Below are 23,626 nucleotides of genomic sequence, written 5' to 3'. Positions count from 1 at the left end.
ATAACTTCAAGCAGTGTGCTTCACCAGAGGTCATGAAAAGCTGTTCCTCCGAATCAATATTCCCGCTGAGGAGGTGGACCGTACATTGGAACATATCCGCCCGTGTAGCTAAGTTGTGAGCCCGAAACAGAAAGATCCGGGAAATGGTCCAATGTGCCTGTAATTGAGTGTGTAAGACTGCCCATGGGTCCGTGAGAAGATCGGACTCCACTACCCAAGGTAGATCGGGCCTGTACATTCTGGTGGCCATCAATCCACCCGTGATGACCATGTAATTGGCCAAAATAGTCAGAATGCGCTCGATCCAGGGATACTTGTCCCCCAAAGCTTGATTCCCGTCTTGAAAGGGGTGGTGAAGGCAGTTTTGGAGAACGTGATACCCTATCTAGGCGAGGGGAGCTTCGCCGTGAACTGGGTGGAGTGAGACGAGAACCCCCACGACGTACTTGACATGTAGGGCAAATCTTGACAAAGCGAGAGATAAGTTCCTTTGGTACCCTATAATACCAGGAGGGGGAAAAAAGAGTGAAATGGTAAGTGACTTGAAAACGAAAGTCTTTCTGATAGGGGGGGGGGGGGGGGGGAATGCGCAGCTTACCAAGAGTAAATACGTCGGACCTGGGCAGATGTCTTATCACGCCCACCATGCTGACATTGTTTGTGGGCTTGCGTAAGGATTTTGAACAGTTTCTCACGGATGGCGACGGGCTTTCCCTCATGGCAGATCATTTTGCGGCACTAGCAGATACTGTGAGCTTCACATAGGGATGACTTGTAGTCGTGTGACAGGAACCCACATCAGTTGTTCCCATACCGTTGGTGCTCTGAAGCTTGAACATCTTTTTGACCCAGAAGCTGCTTGGCTTAGTATATAATTTTTTATTTTTTATTTGTGGTCGACCTCTTTGCAAAGGAGCTTACCGAAACTGTGCGGATTCAATCGCTGTGTCTTTCGGCTCCATCAGCACGTTCTTGATGTTCCGTGCTCTTTTGGCATGGATTAAGGCCTTGTCTTGCTTCTTGACCGACAGTTCATCAACATAGCTGATTGAAATGTGTTCTATCAGTTTTCATGTCATAGAATCCATCAAGTTACTGCACAAAGGAGGAAAAGGCAGACGTACCTCTGCATCAATTGATCAAATTCCTTGACATCTGGAAACCCATCCAGCGGGGGAACTACAGCTTCCGAAAGCGTGGTCGCTTCGTTATGAGACTCTTGATCCTCAATCTCCGTCTCACTGAGAGCCTCTCGAAGGGGTAGGTATCTAGTAGGCAGGTATCGTGGTTCTGGCATATACTGCGAAGACGAATGATGCAATCTCAGTTCCTCCGAGGTGGTCATCGAGGGGATCGTATGATCTGATGGGTACTGCAAATGCTGCATGCCAGCAGAGAGACCAGATTGTTGCCCATAGGAGGGACCAAATTGAGACCCGTATGTGTTAAACGAATGCTGGGGAAGGTGGTAAGGGCCAGATCCAGCCGTGTTGAATTCATGGCCACCTGAATGGCTGTAGCTCCCAGTAACAGTCATTGGTTGATTCATGAGATAACTATCATTGCCTTCATTGCGTCTCACAAAGCTGCCCATTATGCCAGATGCTTTCCAGGATCAGGATATCAAAAAGTTGATATATCCCACGAGTACACACACACGAGAATACACAAACGGTGGTATTGGATGAGGTGGAATTAAAAGAGAATGAGAATGACCGAAGGATAGAAAGATAGAAAATGAGTGGATGGATGTAGCAGATGTACAGATAAAGATGCCTGAGAGAGTATCCAGAGAAGGTCGATTGCAGAATGATATCAAGAAAGCAAGATGGAAGGCCAAGATGAAGGATGAAGATTATGAAGATTATGGGGTAGCAATTGCATTAAAAAGGAACCGCAAGAGACCCCAGGCCAATCTTGCAGGACACGGCCGATGCCCAAGAGAGTGCACGAGACCATGTCGAAACGGAGTAGGGTAGAAGCAATAGAGGGGATCCCTGAAAGACTGCAAAGATTCCATAGAAGGAAAAAGAAAAAAAAAAGAGAAAAAAAAGAGAAAAAAAAGAGAGAAAAAAGGAAAGAAGAGAATAGGAAAAGAGAACAGAAAAGGGAAATAAGAATAAAAAGAATAAACAAAAAAAAAGAATAAACAAAAGAACAGTAGAGTCGAGTAAAGAAAGCTCCTTAGGGTACCTCCAGAAGGAGGTATTACCTAGGTTAACAAGGAAGAAGTAGTAAGGATTAAAGGGGAAAAGACAAGTAAATTAGTGTAAACCATAAGAATAATAATAATAATAAAAGACCAAAAGAGAAGAGAAAAGCAAAAAAAAAAGAAAGAAAAAAGCACTCAAGACGAGAGAGAAGGCGAGGGAGAAAGAGAGGGAAGGAGCAATAGGGCCAGGGTCAGAGGCAAAGCCAGAGAGAGGAAGAGAGGCAGGAGAAAAAGGACTAGGGTTCGTTGTCGAATTCCTTCCGACACGCCGAGGGGGATTGAAGGGTGAAAGCAGGCTGATACGACAGCGCACACAAGCAATGGTGATACGGATTCTTGCCTCGATGCCCGGCGCCACTATTTGCCTCATGGAGAGCCACGTTGGGCCCAGTCGAGGCCACCTATGGTAAGTGATTGGGAGTAGGGGAAGATCGGCTCCTACCATGTCCATAGTAACGACGGCATTGGATATCCTTCCTCCGGGGGGGCCAAGGAGGACCTCCCCGATTCATGACGGCGGAACAAACTCCCCGAAGAACAAGAGGCGAATGTAGGGCTTTGTTTCTGCAGGTTTGCCTTCGTCAAACAAAAAGTCGGGCTGGAGATTGCTCCGGCAAAAGTCCAAACATGCACGTAGCCGTCCGTAAGGAACATGGATTGGGGGAGAGCTTCTAGCCTGTACTGACATTGCAAAGATGGGCATGAATTAAGGCCGAAGGATGACTGCCACAACTCCACCGCCTCGCATGTCATTGTTTTTATTTGGTTTTTTTTTTGGGTAATTTGTCATTTGCAAATTGTAAATTTAGAAGGGGAAGGGGGGTTCTTGGTAGATCGTGAGCTGTCAGGGAAGCGCTGGGGCGTGACCTTGACGTGGCGTTAAATGCCAGGGCACGGCTGGATTGGGTCTGATAGGCAATCAAATGCATCATGCGGGATGACAGGATTGCATGCGTTTGGCCCGACCGCGACAGGTGAGACACGGTGTTCGATGAACTTGGCACCGGACCCTCGCAGCACGGCATCTGGGCCAGTCGCGAAATTGAAAAGGGGCTCGAAGCCAGAGGGAGTTATACAATCTATCACCCGGTGTCACGCTGCTGCTTCCCGATCCTGATTGTTTTCTTTGGAGAGTTTGGTTTTTCTCTTTCTTTTTCTTTTTTTTTTTGAGAGAGCTGTTAGAAAAGAGGAAATAAGAAGGGGAAAGGGGGAGAAAGGAAGAGAAACAGATAAAAGGAAAGGGGGGGGGGGGGGGGGGATAGGAAATCATGAATGCTAAAGACGAATCTTGAAGAAGACCAAGGGAAGCATAGAAGCAAAGAAGCGCGCGTATGTATACCCTGGAAATCCCGAATCCGAGTGGTTTCGGATCTGGCTGGGGTGAGGCTGCGGTTGTCGATCATTGTAGCATGGATCTTCCTTGTTGATCAGATGTAGAATGATGCAGATGTTAGATGGTAGTCCTATTGACGGAGCATATTGCCGGTAAGAAATTAAGGATATACATTTTGTCAAACAAGGTTGATGAACAGTATCAAAACAATCGAAAAGTAGGCGGTTAAAGAACAATAAAATAGGAGTACAGGATAAAAGCAAGATGGAAAAGAATTCTCAAGTTCAAAGTTCAAATCTCCTGGGCATTAAGGTGCAATGTAGTATGTACTGGCTGAGAGAGAGAGAGAGAGAAGAACATAACACACATACACATACCACCCCCAAAAATAAAGCAAAAAGCAAAAGAGAAAAAAGAGAAGAAAAAAAAAGAAAACAAATATAGTTACAAAACAGCTTCCAAGAACCATAAATTCGTGCTGACCAGTTTCATCAAGGCCAATAATCAGAAGGCAAAAGGGTCTTTGCGTCATTATTTCGTGTATCCATGTTCAACCCCTGTTTAACCCTACCTCCACTTCCTTTAACTCTTCCCAGATTTCATTGCTGCAGAGCTCGGTGGGTAAGCACTTAAGATGTGGGATGCTCCATACCATCGGTCACTAAATCGCGGATCGCCCATCGCCAGTGATCATCGCCATCTCCACGATCAAAGCTGATCCATTTGTCTACTTTCCGTCTCCATTTCTCTTCCTCGGCTCTCTGTCTGCGGATGAATTCGGGACCAACGTCGAATTCTTCAGTGATGGGCCCTTCATCGGAGGACTCGCCTGCACTAGGGTCATCCCTGGCAGTATTCGGGGTGGACCTCACCACTGCCTCGGTGTCTCGTTTGATGCCGGTAGTCCTATCGTCCAAGTCATCTAGACCCGCAAAAACATCGTCCTCGTCCTCGGGGGCAATTCCTCCTTGCAGCCCGGATGCAAGAGGGGTGGCTCGGAGCCAACACATGCGCTGTGGATCAAAGACCATACTACCAACTGTCTGGGCATTGTTCACAGCACCCACATTGCTGATAAGAGCCGGGGCCGGTTTCGGCGATTTGGGTGCAGTTGCTATATCAAACTCTTGCACAAGGTTCTCGTTGCCCTCCCAGCAAAAGGAGTCCGGGTTGTAGTGCATGCCTCTCACGGCTATATCAGGTTAGAATTAGTATCTTGTCAAGCGATAAAACGATGGTGGTAATAATCTCTTACATTTGGATTCTTGCACCCCGGATCCCATGGGCTTGATCAAATGAGGCTTGGATTGGGATTTGATGGAGGATCCACTTTTACGACTGCGAATAGGTGCAGCAGTTGGTGATATTCGAGATATAGGGTGAGGCTTCCAATTCGAGTTAAAGGAGCCAAGTGGGGCCGTGTCACGGTTTCGGGAGTTCATGGATGCAATACGCTGCTCTCGCGCATTGCGGGAGGCATTTGTATCTCGGGCAAAGCGTGGTGTAGATGCCACCACCTTGGACGTTGAGGGTGGTGTGAAAGATTGTGTCGGTGATTCTCCAGGTGGAATGATACGACTCTGGCTGAGCCTCGCGCGCACCGATCGTGGGGCCCCTCGACCGGCAGGATTCTTTGTGAACCTGCTTTCCGTTGAAGCGGACGTAGGTAAATCATCAAAGGATTCTAATTCGGTCCCGTCTCCAAAATTGCGCCGTCTAGTTGGCCGACTTAGAGTGCGTTTAGCCGTTGGGCTAACGCTTTCCAGTTTGCTGTCATCAAGGCTAAGGCGAAAGGTTTCCGAACGATTTGATCGCGATGATCGAGAGTAAGTGCCTTGGGGACTGAGTAGGTCCCCGGAACTATCGGAATTGTGACGACGAGCAGGCCGGTACGGTTTAATGGTAGGGTGATGTGGTTGCCTCTCCGATAGACCCGCTGGCAAGAACGGGACTGGTGTTCTACGGCTGGATGTTCTTCCACCCACGATTGTGCGCTCCACCGGTGTCTTTGGCCGGTTGACCGATGGACGATGAAATCCATCTGGCTGAGATGGCAATCGCTGCGAATTTTGAGCTGGAGCAGCGGATGTAACACCACGAATGGAAGGCAGCGACCTTTTTGCTCGGAGTTGTCTAGCAGGAGCACAAGCATCGCTAACGGGAGTAGCGGCCTGGGCAGCTCGTGATGCAGAAGGAAATCTTCGGCATGTGGGGTTTGGATTTGGAGAGGTTGAAACCACACTGGCAGACTGAATGCTAGAGATCGAAGACTGGGATGAATGCCCTAGACGGGATTGGGGTCTTTGAAACTTAGAAATCGGTGCACCGCTTTCCGAAACGGTCTCGAGATGAGTCGAATGGGTCCGATCATGGGCAGATATTTTTGGAATTCGAGTATTTTGACGAGGGGAGCCATTAGCATTGACTACACCGGCACCGGCAGTGGTGAAGGTCAAAGTCGTTGAAGACCGCCGTGTTGGACTTGCTGGCCACTCTGTCTTGCGTTTGACATTAGGGTTAAGGGTTAATTTCTTTGATGCAAAGGCTCTCCCGTTATCAACTTCAATGCCAGAGAAAAATTCGTCTGAGTCTGACGACTTGAAAGCTTGGTGATCTTGTTTGGCTTCAGCTGCGGCGGAATTATCCTCATTGGTTTCTTCTTCTCGTCTTTTGAGGGAGGCGGTGAAATCCAATGGTCCATCTGGGAATACCAGGCCATCCAGACCATCCTCTTCACTTTCTCCAGTAAGGCAACTTGACACGCTGGGGCTAGCGATGGATATTGAGGAGCTGGGACCTGAGCGGCCATCTCGGGCTGTTCCACCAACTCGGACACCTATGCTTCCTTCGGACCATTCAAGATCGAAGTCCTCTGAAACAGGGCTGGAGATTCCAGTAGCATTTTTTCGATGTGATAGCTGTAGGGGTTGGTAGTCTGGGGGCAATTCGAGGTCTTGATCAAATTCGTCTACTTCCTGTTCCACGTCGAGCTTTCTTCTAGGCAGCTTTGTGGCGGCGATTTTCTGCGGGGATCTTGGGGTGGGTGCTTTTATTGTGGGAACATCCCAGTTGAAAGCACCATCGTCATCTTCGTCATGAAATCGATCTAGACTTCCCAGCGCTGATTGTAGACGAGTTGTAATGTTCTCATTCCAAGGAGATGAAGCTGTAGACTTCACCGGACTTGCGACTGCGGAACTTATATGTCGGATTGAATCGGGAAACGCATCCCCTTGAGATGTTCGGAGTTGTAGTATGGTATCTGGGCCAGGGAGCTCCACGTCTTCAGACCAGTCATCCACAAAGCTTCTCTTGGGTTTTCGAGTTGACAGGCGTTTTATAGCACCTCCAAGAAGAGCAGAGCTGGGAATATTGGCGGGTATCGGTATGCCCGCAATTTTGGCTGAAGCGAGAGCCTCTTCCTTGGCAAATTCATCTGTGTCATGCAAATGGACTTGCCAGTCTTCATCTCCGACATTCGAGTCCAGGTCAGACCGCGCGGACCGGCGCGAAGAGATCGAATCGCGATGTCCTGATGGTCGAAAGGAGGAATTCGCGATCGAACCTGTGCTGGATGCGGCGCGAGATTGAATACCTTCGACGAATTGCAGATCGTCATCGTCATCCCAACATTCGATTTGCGCATCCTCCTCCGGCTGTGTTTGGGTAATCCTGGACTCCATAATGAGCGGCATATGCGAGTAATACGGAAAGAAGTCACACGAGGTAGTTCTAACAGTTAAGTAGAAGACTCGGGGCTTTGCGGCGCTGACACAATGAATCGAAGATGGGGCGTCATCCCGTGATGATTGGGCGAAGCGTGTGTATAGGAGATTCTCTTTCCCTCTTTCCCTCTTTCCCTCTTTCCCTCTCTCTCTCTCTCTCTTTTTATCTTTCTCTTTGTGTTTGATCTCGAACCGAGGCGAGTGGGGGAAATTTCTGTTGTGTCGGTTCCCTCTTTCTTGGATTGTCTTATGTCGGCGAGCGTGGCTTGTGGTAGTGCCAGTTCCCTAATTTGAAGGGGCCAGCTAAGAGAGGATAGACAACGATATTCGGGGTTCAGGGGTAAGAATTGCGACTTGAATGGTTTACCCGGATTTACCCCTCACGGTAAGAGTTTTTGAGACGCAACAAATTCCAGGGTAATGTCTGAGGAAATCACCGATAAGTAAGAGTCAAGAGAGGCCGGAGAGGAGATAGAGGGAGACGGAGAGAGATTCCCGGGAGAGGAACGTGCATTTGCTGTGGACGCGGTGGGGAACTGCCCACGGGTGTGTATATCATTGTACAGTTCTAGAGCCAACTCCTTGCAGGATATTTCGGAATAATTAAATGTTTCAATAAATGTTTCAAATTCTAAGTAATGAAATTGAGATTATGCTGATCAGATTGATGTTGATATGAGACTGTGTAGAGACAGAATTTACATATACTTGTCTACATATATGGAGATATACTACAGTATATACATAGTATATATAGTAGTACATTACTGTAGGTAACCACATATATACCGTCTTTCAAGGTTGTTGCCTGGGCCAAACATCGGGGGAGAGTGAAAGAATTGGGGCTTAACTAATCACAGTTCTTCCTTCACTAACAAGTTCTTCCCCCCCCCCCGGATAGCAATTTCTTCGACCGTAGATATCATCCAAAGTCCGAAGGAAGGAGAAGAAAAAAGGAAACAGAAATGTCACGCGTTCTGCGATTTGCTCGTTCCGACAAGCCACATGAATTTATCCTTCTCCATGTGGTTAAACTGGGATCGGCTCCACTAGAGCTCGCCCTCACTGCGACTGAAGGCAACTGCCCATATACAGTCAAAGGTATGAAATGCCCTCCTGTGAAACTTTTTTTATGCCTGCCATCACTGATACTCTGTTAGTTCAGGAGTCTCATATCAAAAAATTACGCGCCAAAAATTATCAGGGTTCGGATGAAGAGTGGTTGCAGATCATCACCCATGTGCTAGGACAAGACGCCCCTGGCCAGAAGCTAGCAATATGTTCGGGAGTAGAGACATCAATCAGCCTAATAGGCTCGGAGGAGGAGAACAAAGAGATGGTTCTCACAATCCGCCAAAGGGTTCAATCAATCACGGTTTGTGAACCCCCCCCCCTCACAGGTATCAACCCGTTTGATACCTATACCTAACATGTCTAACTCCACTTATTGTTCTTACCCATCTTTAGCAAAGGCTTGGCTCTTTATCTCTGCAACAGAACGATGAACAGGAGATTGAACTGTTTGAATGGTCGGGTCTTGCCGCCGCTAGGGTGAGCGAGCTAGAAGGCCAGGTCATTGACTTGACCGAACGACACAGTACAGCCGAGGAGACTGTCCAGAAATTAAAGAGACAGCTCGAGGAATTGACGCGGGCCAAAGCTCAGCACGAAGCCCAGCTTGTGGCTAATTTCGTTCAACTTTTGAATGAGAAAAAGCTCAAGATACGTAACCAGCAACGGCTCCTGGCATCCGCAACAGGGAACCCCACGAAAGGTACAAATCCCATCTATCTACTTCCCCAATAAGAATTTAGATTGAGACCTGTTTACTAAGTTTCCCTATCACCACGAATCAGTGTCGGAGATACAAGCAGCCACAGCGGCAGCTGGTCAAGAACTCCAATCTACAAAACGAAACGCTCATGATATGAGCGATGCAGATAACCAGACAGAGGAAGACCTCGAGCAAATGGACATTGAGCAAGAAAAAGCCGAGGATTCCATGGTTGACCAGGACACTGACGCCGAAGACAAATCCACACCCCAAATGGTAGATGAAGGAGACACAACCACAGATGATGAATCTGAGAACCTAGAGACAGCACAGCTCGTTGCCAAGTCTGATCAGACCAGCGCCCTGGGGCGTTCCTCGACCAAGAAAGCTAGCCCGCCTCCTCGCAGAGCGCTGCCCTTCGCCAGACGAGAGCCACCAGCGAAGGCAGGTTCGGCTTGTGCTTCCAGTGAGGTTGCTGGAAACTCTGCAGGAGAGACCGATGATGACGAGCTGTAACCGGGGTTGCAATATTATTTTCCCAAAGTCAAATGAACGGAGCCAAAAACACTACAATTCAGAAATTCCCTGAAGAATTCATATCTCACAAGTGCTGCAGTCTCATTGCAAAGGACCCTAGCTTCGTGAGCCCAATAGGTACAGGTGTAAGTCCCCAAGAACTAGGAAAGCCAGCGTTCTCTCAAACGAATTCAAATTCTCCGAGACGGTAGTAGAATTTTGTGGGTCTCAATCATTTTATGTACAAGTTAACCCCGACCGATTATTCCCAGGCAACACCGGAGATTGGGCGAAAGAGGTCAACCACGGAAACAAGATGAACCGGCATTGAAGGCGAAGGGAGAAAACAAAAATAGGTAAAGGAAATGGGTACATCAAAGGGAGGTTTAATGTGGTACAAATAACAACGCCTGCAACCATTAGTCAAAACACAGAATCAATCAGCGGCCACGAAAAGATATAAAAATCCCTCGCTCTTTTAGCCGTACAATGCCTGGGGAGACATTTCGCCTGCGGCCATAAAGTTGGTTTCCGCGTTACCGGTGGCCTTCGAAGCCGAACAGCGGGCCATGGTAGGTGAGCTAGAAGATAAGAGTTAGTTTGAAGCAAGCCACAGTATGGATAAAAAGTACGAACCTTCGGGAGATGGCGTCAGTGAAGAAGAAGTCCTCAATGACCTTCTTGAAGGGAGCACCGGTGGTTGATGAACCCTTGTTCTGATCAGCCAGCTGTACCTTGCTCAAGGCACTGACGGAGGTGGGTTCAACAACGTCGTAGCGGCGCATCACGGGGCTGATCTCTTCCATGCGGTCACGAAGAGCCTCAATGTCATCGTAGGGGAGCGGAACACCAAGGAACTCGCTAGTGGCGCGGATAATCTTCCAATCGTCGCGAGCGGCTCCGGGCAATGATGTAGCCGCACGGGTTACTTGCACACGGCCTTCGGTGTTGACATAGGTGGCAGACTTTTCGGTGTAGGCTGCACCAGGTAGGACGACGTCTGCCAACTGAGCACCCCGATCACCGTGGTGACCCTGGTAGATGACAAATGCATCCTTAGGGATTTCACTTTGCGCAATCTCGTCGGCGCCCAAGAGCCAGACCATCTTCGGGGTGGTCTGGGCGACCTCAAGGGATGGGGCAGTGAAGCCCACTTCGTAAGCTCCGGCGCGAGACGCCGCGCGCTGCAGGACATTGTAGCCTTGCCATTCTGGGTTGTTGAAGCTACCGGTATGCTTCTCAACAAAGCTACCTACAGCCTCAAAGATGGCCTTGGCATCGGGGTGCTCGACAGCGGCACTGCCAACGACAATCATGGGTCGTTTGGCAGAGCCAAGCTTCTTGCCAAACTCACCAGACAGTGCAGCCTTCAGAGCGGACAGGTCGGCACCCAAGTGATTATAGTCGAAGGTGCTTTCAAACTCCTCGCCGACGAGGCCAACCTCCAGATCCGAGCGCAAATACTGCTTACGGATCCGAGCATTGAGAACGGAAGCCTCATGACGGGGGTTGGTGGCGACCAGCAGAATGGCATCAGCCTCCTCAATACCATAAATCTTCGAGTTAAATAGGTAGTTCGAGCGAACATCGATACCGTGCGCAATGGGGGCGCTGCCGCCAGGCTGATCGAGGGCAAGGTTGTCGGAGCCCAACTTGTTAGCCATGTCTTTCATCGCGACAAGTGATTCGGTGTCGACAAGGTGTCCAGCAACAGCCTTGAACTCATTAGGCTGGAGCTGAAGTTTCTGTTGAGCCGATGAGATTTCTACTAGGGCCTGTTCCCAAGTAGCAGGAACAAATTTGCCCTCGCGGCGAATCAGAGGAGTGGTGAGTCGCTGAGTCTTCAGTCCATCGCACGCAAATCGTGATTTGTCATTAATCCATTCCTCGTTGATGTCATCGTTCAGTCTCGGGATGATTCGCATCACCTCCATACCGCGACTATCAATCCGAATGTTAGAACCAAGGGCGTCCAGGACGTCGATAGATTCGGTGTGCTTTAGCTCCCAGGGGCGAGCACGGAAAGCGTAAGGCTTAGATGTCAGAGCACCGACGGGGCAGAGATCGATGATGTTTCCTGACAATTCCGAGTCAAGGCTTTGCTCCAGATAAGTTCCAATCTGCATATCGTTTCCACGTCCGCTGGTTCCCAATTCAGGAGCACCGGCAACGTCGTTCATAAATCGAACACAGCGAGTGCATTGAATGCATCGGTTCATCGAAGTTTTCACCAGGGGACCAATGTTCTTGTCCTCTACCGCGCGCTTACCACTGACCTCGTGGAAACGGCCACGATCGGCACCGTAACGCATGGACTGGTCCTGGAGATCACACTCTCCTCCTTGATCGCAGACAGGGCAATCAAGAGGGTGGTTGGCGAGAAGGAACTCCATCACACCCTCCCTAGCCTTGTGAACCAGCGGCGAGTTCGTCTTCACCACCATGCCGGGTTGGACCGGCCAGGCGCATGATGCCACGGGCTTCGGGGCTCGCTCGACTTCGACAAGACACATTCGGCCTGGATTGAATAGATGTCAGTACAGTGGCAACATGGAATATGGCAGGTAGAGTAAGAGACGGCCGCAACGTACAGTTTCCTGCAATCAATAGTTTTCTTTATAACTGAGAGTTAGCAATGTGACAGATCGGAACTATCGGCGTCTGAAGACATACTCATGGTAACAATATCTGTGAGCAAATTAGCATCGAAAACAAGAGGGAGTCAGATCGATTGAGCGTGACGTACCTGGGGACAGTGGCACCGGCTTGTTCGCATGCCTGGATGAGAGCCGACCCGGCTGTTGGGGATGTGAGTATTTGATCAATGGGCTTCCTTGAAACGAGTATTACCTTCAACCGAAACCTTCTTGCCATCTAGAGAGTAAGTTAGTATGCAATTGGCTGTCTATGGAGGATGTTGAGGTCCTACCAATGGTGAGTTCCACCTCGGCCGCGCGAGGGGCTGTCGTTGCGAAAGGCCGGGCTCGGGGCACCCGGAGAGACCGGGCGGCCGCACGAAACAGCTGCGGCCGCATAATTGGAAGAGGGTCGATGAGGGGAGGGGGGGGGAGTTTAGGGGAGGGTTTGATGTGGACGAGGGGGTGAAAGGGAAGAAGGGAGCTCGATCAGACGCACTTCGAATCTGCTTTGGATTACCTAAGGCAAATCGCTGACCATCCCTAGGCTGAGTAAGGCAGTCCTCACAAATGGCTTTGCTGGGATTGGCTCGGTTACTTTTGCTCGGACGAATTGTAATTCCGTTCCTTCTTTCCCCCTTTAAAAGCGTCTTCTCTCCTACGACCTGTTTCTGGAAAATCATCTCATTCACGGGCATGATTTATTGTAGGAGACAGGCACGACCTTTTCTGTTTCCTCTACAGATTGTCCAAGAACAATGTCCCGAACTGGAGCAGTCAAGGGGTCTCCCCGATTGTGATTTGTTCTTTACCGACGGTGACTACAACCATTGAAGCTACTATTGATTTTTTGACTCCCATGGGACCGAGTCTAACAAACAATTACCATCAATGTAAAGCTACACTACGACAACTATTTCTCAACAATCCTGATATCTACCATGAAGACACCGCAAGAGATCAATGAAGACTATCTACACCAAACAAAAATTGTGTTTCCACCGTCCTTGTCGTAAAATAATCTCCCCTGCGTATTAAGAGATTTGCAGCCATTTGGAACGGTGCAATGACTCGTCAGTACAATAAGCAGACCAACACCTCAACACCCGAGAAAGACTGGAGTATCCAAGTCGTTCGGCTCGCCCAAACTGTTTTAATTGAAAGTTGAATATTGTTCCTGAAATGCAACTTTTTGAACTGGAACGGCCACTTATTTTCTTTAATCATATATACCCAACTAAATCAACCTGCTCTTGATGTACTTCCAGTACCGAGGCATCCAGCAAACTGGATAGACAGATAGATGTTAAGACTCCCACACACTATAGCACCATAGTATAATACACCGGATTACTCCTCAGTACGATCCTGCCCTGCAGAAAGTAGGAATGGAGAAAGGGAACAAAGGGATGGAGAAAAATGGAGAGGGAGAGAAAAGGAGAGACGGAAAAAAAAATACAATGAAAAACACCCGCTATGTAGCTACAGGAGAATCATTACTTTGCCATGTTGATTCCTGCTTGGTCCCCGGGAGCCAGGTCCGAGAAACGCTAGTTCCGCGTGTTCGAATTCGGCCTGGGCCATCGTCTTCTTTTTTGGACCCGCTGGTAGCATGGCCATTGCTGGACGTAAACGATTCAAAGGATCGTGGACCGGGGAAAGCATAACCATTCGAGTCCCACGGTGTGCTAGAATGTCGAACGTTCGTGGGAAGAATCGTTTCACGCGCACGAAAGTGGTCTGCGTTGGCGCGCTGATCAGCCACATCGTCATTGCTGTTCCGATCATAGAGATAAAGGCCCACAAAGGTGAGGCCAATGCCAACCGCCTGGATGGAAGTGGTTGTACTTCCAAACCACACGATCGCAACCACGATGACGAAAACTCGCTTCACCAAAGAGGCGACCGAATAGGAGACTGGAGACACCATGGACAAAAGTACAAAGGCCAGGATATTTTGGGCAAAATGGGAGACACCGTTAAAGACAAATTCAAGCACCAAAGCCCCGTGGTCCAGCGACCCTTGTTTGCCGGACAGAGAAATTGAGCCGTCGTGGATGAAATCGGATACTAAGGGATATCCCTCGCTGACGAACCAAATAGGCAAAGTGAGGAAGAATGCCAGACCAGAGCAATAGCAAAGCAAGTTTAACTTGTCCAACTTTCGCCGCGCCGGGTTTTGTAAATCAGACTCGGCCCTGTCTACCTCGTTGAAGAGTTTCTTGGAGAAAATGTTTTGTGACACAAAAACCAAGGCAGCCAAAAATGCACAGGAGATTCCGAAGAAGTTGGTTGACAGTCCCGTGGAGCATGCAAGCATGACTCCGAGGGTGAGGGGAATTAACGACAGGTAGGTAGCCCGGGCGTATCGAATGCGAAACACGAATCGATAAGCTAGAACAGTGAACAGAGGTGACAAGCCCTTGATCGTATGAACCAATGACACGGGTATTTGAGAGGTTGCCATAGAGCTAAGGATATGTCCGGCTAGTTGGAAAACGGCCAGGGGCAACGCAGTGGAGATCACCTCCCGGGAGGGATAGCGGATGCCGTGCTTGAGGATCGGTATACTTTGTCGCAGCCTGGGTATCACTGTGGAGAGGTACACGAGCAGTAGACACCAGAATGATACAAATGCGAATTGGATGATGGTCAACGTGATGGGCATCGGGAGGGCATTCAAGATGGATTTCGAGGAGGTATTGGTAAGTGCGGAGGTTAGATACCAGATCATACAGAGGCCCTACACAGGTATTAGCTCAGTAAAGACACCTATTTATCCTCCGGAGCGTACAATCAAGCGATATGAGACCGGGGCACGAAGTGCCTCCGCTAACTCATGCGCGTTGGCACTCATACTGCCGTTCCGAGCACGGATTGTGGTGATGGCCTCGCTGATGCTTTTCCGGGGCCGATGTTTGGGGTTTCTTATGGAACCGTTTGGGTGGTCTCTCAAGTAGAACGCCGACTTCCGTGGCTCCCACATATCATTGGATGCATACTTCACCGAGGGACTTGGGTTTGGGCGGCCAGTCGTGGCGGAGTCAAGGGTCTCTTCGTAGGGAGGGAATTCATCGATCGGACTACTCGTCGGTTGAGGGGAAGGTTTGGCCTGCGCTTGTAGTTCAGCTTGTCGCATGGATGACCGGCGCCCATGACCAGTGACTGTGGTTGTGGCCATTTCCAACAGTCTCCAAATGTCCCCAGCTTTCTTCGCCGCTGATTCGCGTTAGCATTTCTTCCTAAGTGACACATTTAAGCATCCATGTCCACGTACCCTAGCAATTGGATTGTTGGGGTATTTCTTTCCCCAAAAACCATTCAAGAAAAGAAAAAGAAGAAAATCGTTAACGGTGACCTTCTTATGGGCGGTTGTTGTGGTTCTGAACTACCCTTGACGACGGGGCAATGAGCGCAGGTGGTTCGTTGATGACGAATCGGCTCGAGCGAATGAGGGTTGAGAATGGCGGGCACACGGCGGAATTCTTGATGCACGCTAAGCAGGTCCACGAAGCCAAAGTCACCAAATCAACCGGGAAAATATAAATCAACAGTAGATATAAAGGAGAGAAAGAAGAGACGGAATAGAAAGCGAGGATCTATTCCACGTTTCCTAGTTCGAAGAAGATAATTTGAAAGAAGACAAGAGATGGGTTCATGTAAAGATTGAAGGTTAACTGGCCCGTGTCCCCAGGTGCTACCGCCACCGGCCGTTACATTACATACACGCGGAGGCGGCCGAATGGGGATATTTAATTGTTCTGCTCGTTTCAAGTGTTGTTGGATTGCATACTCAAGTGCTGGTAATTAGTATTGCGAGGACCAAATTCTGTTTATTATTTCTATCAGAGTTTTCGTGTGAACATTCGACTTCAAATGTTTTCTCTTGATTCTTGGGTTGGCGTCACAGTACCTACAAAGTACATGGATAGATACGGTACAGCAATAATGTAACTACTGCTACCTTATGTACTAATATATGTATCAACTCCTAAGGACTCCGTACCTACTACTAGTAGGCATATAAATCGGCCATACGAATTACTTGAGATATATCATTTAAATTGATAACAAACTCTAGCAAGACAGAACGCACAGATAACGGTATAACTTGTTCTGAAAACAAATACAAATTGTACATACATATGGTATTCAAATGTTGTATCAAGGGGTCTTGGTCCCATCAGTTGATAGGTTGTGTCGTTAGCTCCACATCCGCATTCGTTATGGCCCGAAGCAGCCACATATATACACTTGATAACACGTTCTGAATTTGAATATTTGAATAAATATATTATTGTATACATATAGTATAACGATTTTAATTAACTGGGTCGCAATAGATCTATTATAAATTTATCTAACGATACGTAGTACCTACTAGGTAGTATTGAAAGCTATGTCCTAACAACGTCCATGGGTATATCGTACATACTATGCATGTATATACTATGTATAGTATCCATTTCTTAACTCTAGATCTTCTCTATATAGATCTTTACCTACCTAGCACTTGGATACTATTCATCTATACATAGATTAACTACCTCAATACTTAATCTAAGAGATAGAACCTATATTTAAGAAAAGTTCCGTTTCTTTTCCTCTGAATGGCTTCCTTCAATGTCTCCCTTTCATTTTCCCCTTTAGATAAGATGTATATAACTTCAAATGTTGATCATATGCGAGATAAAAGTACATAATCAACATTGAAATGCGTATGCACACAAACAACATACAAACAAATAATTAGCGCATTTGAGATCAAAGAATCCTAAGATCATTCGAATACAACATTTGAAAGTCACGTTTGTCTCGGGCAATCTCTCTACTCGTGCCTTCCAATCTCGAGAAATCCTTTTGTTTTCCTTCCATAATCTCATACACCTTCTTCATCTTGAATCTACTTCGCACTCTATTTTCCTCCCTTCCTCCCTTTCTCCTTTTCTCCCTTTCAATCTCATTCTACTCACAACTTATTTCTCTTCCATTTTCATGTCTCTTTCTATCTTGCCATCCCTGCAGATCTAGAAACTCCATTCTAAACTGTCACTCGGCGTTATTCAGTCAGGGCCGGGACAAACCTGGCTTTCTGAATAGTTTCCCCGGAGTACAGAATCAACAAGCCTGTGTTTCTATCGGTCCCATCATTTCACATCAGCACCATGTCGCCTCTTGTTGCTCCACCCAATCTCGCCCACATGAAGAAAGACGGAAGACTCGACAACGGTATGGTGGATGCACGAAGCCTCAATTTTGGCCGGGAAATATCCGTCAGTGTTATTTTTTGACGAAAAAAAAAAAAAAAAAAAAAACCAGCCCCCATTGCTGACCTAGTTTTTACTTCACATCCCAGAGCCATCGTCATTCCAACATCCACCATTGTTCATCGGATGCTTTCGATACCCCCAGAAATGCAAATCCCCAAAGTTCGTCTAGCGAAGACTCAGAGTCTCCATCCTACAAGGTCAGTGATTCTTAGACTTGCAAAAGTCATTTTATGTTTGTGGTCTCACAATCCCAGAAGCCGAAGTTGGAGCACATGAAACCCGCATCTACCGTTTTTGACAACCCCACTAGCCTGGAGAAAATACTTGCAAGAATTTCACCTGGAGTGCCTCAGACAACCAGCAAAGCGGCTGGTACAGAAAAAGATCGATCTTTGAGTCTGCCCAAGGCCACGACGACAAAAGAAACACAACAGCCAGTAAGTTCCGACGCCGTGGACTACAATGGCAACAATGGCAACGATGCCAAGGGGGAGCTTGCTCGACTCAAGCATCAGCTTCAGGTTGCAAATAACAAGATTGCTTTCCAGGAGCAAGAGCTTGCCCAGACACGGGTCATCAAGCACACCATGGACCAAACTCTTGGACCACCGTCCGAGGTGGAATTTGGTGGGCGTGAAATCACAGAGCAAACAATCAGTCACCTACAAGATGCCTTCAATGCTTCAAAGCCTGTATTTTCTCAGTTTCAGGACGCATGGACTTCCCAAGAAGACTCCCAGTCGGATGCTTCTGATGCATTGTCTGCCGTCGGCTACCATCGTGCTCGGGGATCGTGGAACCACCCGGGTCAGATCCCACTCGGAGCTCCAACAACCGATGCTCACTTCGATAAATCTTATAGCGAGGCCGCCTTCCAGGGCATCCTGACCCATACTACCCAGGAGCCCAATCGATTTTGGGGTACCCCAGCTGCATATCCTGCATTTACATCCCCCGGGGTGATGCAACCCCAGAGAATTATGTCAAGCCCTTCGACAAGTTCATATGGCCCATTCCCCAGATCCCCCACAAGTGAGCAAGTACGATGCATTCATGACCCAAATTCTGGACCCCGCTGCCTCATTCCCCAGGCCAATCGAGCTAGTTCATATCTGCCTCAGAACGCTTCGTGGGGCAGCACTGTTCCAAGAGCTCCCACAGAGCCTTCTCCAAGATCTCCCGCCTCGCCGACTGCACGGCCATCTAGTAGCTTCCAGTCCATTGGGGCCTACACAATGCTGCCCTATCACACGCAATCAATGCCAACCACACTTTCTCCCACCGCTACCGAGTTCACGGCCGGAAACACAAGTGCAGGAGGGACCTCGTGGACTCCTTCCTCTGTAAGTGATGATTTATAAATTTCTATGTCCATGAGTGTGTACTAATTATACGAAGCCCGGTGGAAACGCTATACACACCTATGTTCCCCACCTCGAACCCCCGAATTACCGTCGTCTTCTGGACAAAAACGTTTCATGCGACTGGAAGTACATTATGGACAAAATCGTTTGCAACAACGATCAACAAGCATCCATTTTCCTACAGCAGAAACTTAAAGTTGGAACAGTTGAGCAGAAGCACGAGATCATCGAAGCCATCATCAGCCAAGCCTACGCTTTGATGGTGAACCGATTCGGGAACTTCCTGGTCCAGAGATGCTTTGAGCATGGAACAGGTGAGCAGATTATTGCCATTGCCAATGAAATCAGAGGCAACACTCTCAGCTTAAGTATGGATCCGTTTGGCTGCCATGTTGTTCAAAAGGCCTTTGACTGCGTTCCTGAAGAACACAAGGCGATCATGGTACATGAACTTCTTTGCCGAATTCCGGAGACGGTGATTCATCGATACGCATGTCATGTCTGGCAAAAACTTTTTGAGCTTCGGTGGACCGGAGAGCCACCGCAAATCATGGCCAAAGTGAACGAAGCTCTGCGTGGAAGATGGCATGAAGTCGCTCAAGGAGAGACGGGGAGCTTGGTAGTTCAAAATATTTTTGAGAATTGCGTTGAGGAGGAGAAGGTAAGAGCTGCCTACTACATTTTTTTTATTTTTCTTTTATCCCATCTGCTAATAATATCCAAAGCGATCGGCGATTGAAGAGGTGTTGGCGAAAATCGATGTACTAGCACATGGTCAATTCGGCAACTGGTGCATTCAGCATGTCTGTGAACATGGCGCCCCCCATGACAAAAGTCGAGCCATTGAACACGTGCTTCATCATGCGGTTGAGTATAGTATGGATCAATTTGCGTCCAAAATAGTTGAGAAATGCTTGAAAATCGGAGGCTCGGAATTCCTAGATCGTTATCTCTCTCGTGTTTGCACAGGTCGTGCTGACCGACCTCGGATGCCTTTGATCGATAGTGAGTGGCTGCTTCCATCTCTGGATCTTGTAAATGAGTGAAAAACTGACACCAGATACAGTTGCAGGCGATCAATACGGGAACTACCTGATTCAATGGATTTTGATGAATGCTGCAACTCACCAGCGTGAAATTGTGGCGAGCCACATCCGGTATGTGTCTACTATTCTCCATTCTCATTCTCGGTTTCATAATTAACTCCATTACAGAAAACACATGGTCTCCCTTCGTGGATCCAAGTTTGGTTCTCGTGTTGCAATGCTCTGCTGCAATCCATCCCATGCTACGCGTCCTGGACCTGGGACGGGCATTCAAATTGGACGATTCACTCAATTCAATGAAGACAGATTCTCCTCGACCGGCCAAAATGGCAACCGGTTCAATCGAGGGAACCAGTGGAACTCAAGCTATTCGGCATTTCGTTAAATATTTACAATTGTGCCCTCTGGGCTTAAGTCTCACACAACACGAGACTTGCGGAGAAATCGAGACACGAAAACGATGACCCTTGAGAAAAGACAAGGGGAAAAAAAGATTCTGCCCAAAAATCCTCGAAAAAAAAAGATCACCTTGAAACCATCGACCAGTTATTATTGACCATATGAATTACTTCCATTTCATATTCGATACCGAGACAGCCAGCCCGCTGGCAAGAGTTACTGCCCAGATTGCCTTTATCTCTATGAATTCAATCTCGTCCATTCATTGTGTCCGTCGATCTATTTCCTTGGTCTGTCACACATCCACTGTTCGTTCATTTCTAGTCTTTTTGTGTCGTTCAAGTGGCGAGCATGGCCCGAAGACTCACGCCCGGGGGCCTCAATCTGCTTCTGATGGTAGCTCGTATTTCACTTTCAAGTACGCAGTACTTTTCGAGTGTTGATTATGCTGGAGGGCTTTTATTCTCGAATGAACTTGTTATATGCTTCTATTGCCGTCCTCCCCTATTTGCCTTTGCATGCTTGACCCTCAGTGGTGTTTATTCCCTTGTTTTATCCAGCCATTCGGGGATTTGGTTTTAATGGCCGACGTTTTATCATATATTATTTCAAGGCTGCAAGACTGGCATTCTTATAGATCCAAATATATGTATGCATGTATGTATACTCCATTCTATAGTGTCTGTTCCTTCGAATGCTACGTTAAGCAAGTCCAGCAAAAGTATGGATCCACGAAACAATCATGCGGATGGTAGTTCAGCTGTAGGTTCACTATGAATTTCCTCCAATTCACCCTTCTCCCACGGCTTGGGTCGCCGAGGCTTTTCACTTGAGATGCCATGTCCCGTCAACACAGTGTCTGGAATCTGCTCAATCCCCGGAATTGGTTGCCCCGTGGTAATAAGCTCGACTATATGCGCAAACGAAGACGGATAGGTGGGCTCCTGACCAGTCGTTCTTTCAGAGCCAAGGACCTTTGGTGAACCGGCTGGACCACTCGTTTCATGAGGTTCGCAAGTTGACGAATCAGTTAGCCATGACTTATAGCTGGCAAAATCAATGGGTGGAGAAATATTTTCTTTTCTGTTTGAATAATTAGCGGATTTTTTTTCTCATTAATATTGACCACAATCCAATACCGTGAGAAAAAGAAGCACTTGGCCTGTAAAACAAGGTCATCTTCTCGACTAATCTCTTTGTCTGTGGCTGGTGTGTCGGGATGGCCTAGAATAATGGCGAGACCATTTGCGAATTCAGGATCTGAGTGAAAAGAGTACGCGCGGAGTTTCTCGAACGAAGCCGAGGCCGGGGATTGTAACATTGTCTCTTTTCTCTTAACCCCAGCACAGTGATTCGGTGATTCAGTGATTCAGTGATTCAATGATGCGGAGTTGGCGGGGGCGAATAAGGCGGAGAGAAGAATACATTATAATTTGTAGCCGAGGCTCACCTTACTACGATAAGCGTATCGGAGCCACATACAAAAATTTGGATTCGAGTTAAGCACTCAACTTTGGCTTCTTTCTTAAAATGATCCGAGGTTTGTTGTAAGTATGTTTCCTGGTGATAAGCCTCACATAACGCCAAACTATGTAATGTTAATGTATTAAAATGGTAGTACAGTATAGTCTCAATTGGTCGTGTCCATTCCGTCCAACGCGGTTCCGCTGTTTAAAAGCTGATTGTTTTTACTCTGGCATCCAGGACAATTATGCACGACTTCGTGTGCGAAAAGATCGCAATCAATGCAGAAATGATTCTGGCATGCTGCACATTCGTAGCGACTGCTCACACTCATTCCTTTGGTGTGAGTTTCAGTCGCTTGCCATTGATCCTCCGGTGGGGCAACAGGAAAAGGTAGACCGCAAGCAAAACACCCAGTGCTTCGTGAAGCCCGGCGCCATGGGACCTCCACCCAATTCATCAGAGGGAATAGATGGTGGTAGGAGCGGGCAAGATGTGTAGAAAGAATCAAGGTGAGCCCACAAGAAGGGCACTCTGCGGGCAGACTACATACCTTGCTACCACAACGGGAACACAAGTACCCACCTCGGGATGGTTTGGAATGGCAGGCGCAGAGAGAAGGCTTCAACTCCACTGTTCGAGATGGAAAGCCCATCATCAACAACGAGCTAGCGGACTGTTTCTGGGAATACGCGGCGGGTGGAGTGGTCACATCCATCATTAATTCCCGGAAATGCTGCTCATTGAGCGCGACACCATATGCTGTCTCATCCCCTCCGTTCGTTTTCGTACAAAGCTCACGACAAATAGCGACCTGTGCGGCAAGACCGACGATGCGTACTCGTACCTTATCACTGATTAAGGTGTTGATGGTCTGGTGAATATCACCCGGATCCGAGGACAAGAGGGAGCCAAAAATAATAAGTACCTCTCTTGTGCCATGGTTGGGGGTGTGACTATACGGCCACCAGTCAGCTCTGCAAATACTCCTCAAGAACACAACTAGCGCGAACGTACAACAGGGCGCCTCGTGCCATTTCCAGGCCATTCTGCAGACTAGGAAGACCTTTCGGGTCTTGGGTCTTGAGGGATTTTATGGCCGTCATATGCTCCGTAGGATTTCCGCTCATGTCGCTGATCCGAAGAGCCAGGCCATCCCGCAGACCCAGGACGCCCAGTTGGGAGATGGGGTTTTGCTCAAAGAATTCTCGCACGAATTCCTGCGCATATCGCAGAGTGAGCAGGTAGCGCGTCGGACGTAGATCCTTTTCAGACATGGACTGTGAAAGGTCGAGGACAAGGATCAGATGTCGTATAATACCGCGTTGGAGAGGAGTTGTATCTTTCAACAGTCTAATTGCATTTGAGTCAGCTAAACAGGCCACCTGGGTAACCAACAGGTCAAGGGGAACCACCTTTTTCGCTTTCCCGCCTCCAGCAGTCCCTCCACAGTCGCACTGATGGTACCATCTGCACCTTCGACAAGTGTCTCCCAGGTCCTGGAGAGCTCCCACTCAGCTGCTCCGCGCTGTTTTCTCTTCCTTGTCCCAACCTGATCTTTCCGGGTTACTTGGAGATCGTCCTCATCTTCTGTAACATCCCCGACGTATTCCTCGTCCGAGTCGGCCATGGCTTAAGCAAATATCGGTTCCGGCCTAAAGTGGTGGAAGGTGGATTCGTAGCGCGGGAATGCTAGCCGCCTTTGATTATGGTCCAAGCTCCGACGGAGCTCCGTCTGGAGAAACTTCTCTTCACTTCTTTGACGCGCATTCAACGGAAGACTCGTCAAGTTTAGGGTACCAGGAACCGAGCCGAGCCAAAAGGCACAGGGGAAAAGGAAAGAAAAAGGTCCACAAAGAATTCCAATCCGAGGATAGCCGAGTATTG

The 23,626-nt window shown here is 48.1% G+C and overlaps 8 protein-coding genes across 8 annotated transcripts; 2 read left to right on the top strand and 6 right to left on the bottom strand.

The window, feature by feature from the left end:
* Window positions 1-53: 53 nt before the first annotated feature.
* N7466_004194 (uncharacterized protein) lies at window positions 54-1,594 on the bottom strand (the record flags this gene model as incomplete). The annotated part of the gene is made up of 5 exons (XM_057163591.1): window positions 54-445; window positions 612-738; window positions 798-855; window positions 922-1,044; window positions 1,125-1,594. 5 exons carry the CDS (start codon window positions 1,592-1,594, stop codon window positions 54-56), a joined length of 1,170 nt encoding a protein of 389 aa, XP_057022272.1.
* A 2,580-nt stretch (window positions 1,595-4,174) lies between these two features.
* On the bottom strand, window positions 4,175-7,228 carry N7466_004193 (putative cytokinesis regulator (Byr4); the record flags this gene model as incomplete). The annotated part of the gene is made up of 2 exons (XM_057163590.1): window positions 4,175-4,737; window positions 4,801-7,228. The coding sequence occupies 2 exons, from the start codon at window positions 7,226-7,228 to the stop codon at window positions 4,175-4,177; spliced, it is 2,991 nt and encodes a 996-aa protein (XP_057022271.1).
* Window positions 7,229-8,235: 1,007 nt separating this feature from the next.
* On the top strand, window positions 8,236-9,560 carry N7466_004192 (uncharacterized protein; the record flags this gene model as incomplete). The annotated part of the gene is made up of 4 exons (XM_057163589.1): window positions 8,236-8,371; window positions 8,431-8,645; window positions 8,768-9,044; window positions 9,127-9,560. 4 exons carry the CDS (start codon window positions 8,236-8,238, stop codon window positions 9,558-9,560), a joined length of 1,062 nt encoding a protein of 353 aa, XP_057022270.1.
* A 478-nt stretch (window positions 9,561-10,038) lies between these two features.
* On the bottom strand, window positions 10,039-12,595 carry N7466_004191 (putative NADH-ubiquinone oxidoreductase, subunit G; the record flags this gene model as incomplete). Its single annotated transcript, XM_057163588.1, has 7 exons — window positions 10,039-10,141; window positions 10,197-12,078; window positions 12,152-12,174; window positions 12,234-12,248; window positions 12,307-12,358; window positions 12,411-12,434; window positions 12,490-12,595. 7 exons carry the CDS (start codon window positions 12,593-12,595, stop codon window positions 10,039-10,041), a joined length of 2,205 nt encoding a protein of 734 aa, XP_057022269.1.
* A 1,075-nt stretch (window positions 12,596-13,670) lies between these two features.
* N7466_004190 (putative ER to Golgi transport protein (Sly41)) lies at window positions 13,671-15,377 on the bottom strand (the record flags this gene model as incomplete). Its single annotated transcript, XM_057163587.1, has 2 exons — window positions 13,671-14,939; window positions 14,991-15,377. 2 exons carry the CDS (start codon window positions 15,375-15,377, stop codon window positions 13,671-13,673), a joined length of 1,656 nt encoding a protein of 551 aa, XP_057022268.1.
* A 1,984-nt stretch (window positions 15,378-17,361) lies between these two features.
* N7466_004189 (Pumilio-family RNA binding repeat-containing protein) lies at window positions 17,362-20,261 on the top strand (the record flags this gene model as incomplete). Its single annotated transcript, XM_057163586.1, has 7 exons — window positions 17,362-17,469; window positions 17,553-17,663; window positions 17,721-18,809; window positions 18,865-19,491; window positions 19,556-19,835; window positions 19,897-19,987; window positions 20,045-20,261. The coding sequence occupies 7 exons, from the start codon at window positions 17,362-17,364 to the stop codon at window positions 20,259-20,261; spliced, it is 2,523 nt and encodes an 840-aa protein (XP_057022267.1).
* Window positions 20,262-21,015: 754 nt separating this feature from the next.
* Window positions 21,016-21,596, bottom strand: N7466_004188 (DUF5572 domain-containing protein; the record flags this gene model as incomplete). The annotated part of the gene is made up of 2 exons (XM_057163585.1): window positions 21,016-21,358; window positions 21,415-21,596. 2 exons carry the CDS (start codon window positions 21,594-21,596, stop codon window positions 21,016-21,018), a joined length of 525 nt encoding a protein of 174 aa, XP_057022266.1.
* A 309-nt stretch (window positions 21,597-21,905) lies between these two features.
* N7466_004187 (TFIIH/NER complex subunit SSL1) lies at window positions 21,906-23,369 on the bottom strand (the record flags this gene model as incomplete). The annotated part of the gene is made up of 3 exons (XM_057163584.1): window positions 21,906-22,695; window positions 22,757-23,092; window positions 23,155-23,369. 3 exons carry the CDS (start codon window positions 23,367-23,369, stop codon window positions 21,906-21,908), a joined length of 1,341 nt encoding a protein of 446 aa, XP_057022265.1.
* Between the last annotated feature and the right edge of the window lie 257 nt (window positions 23,370-23,626).

This window comes from Penicillium verhagenii, assembly GCF_028828195.1.
Source record: "Penicillium verhagenii strain IBT 33310 chromosome Unknown utg000005l_segment0_segment0, whole genome shotgun sequence".
Classification (NCBI taxonomy): Eukaryota; Fungi; Ascomycota; class Eurotiomycetes; order Eurotiales; family Aspergillaceae; genus Penicillium; species Penicillium verhagenii.
Note: the sequence above shows the minus strand (reverse complement) of the source record. Positions and strands in the feature narration are given on the sequence as shown.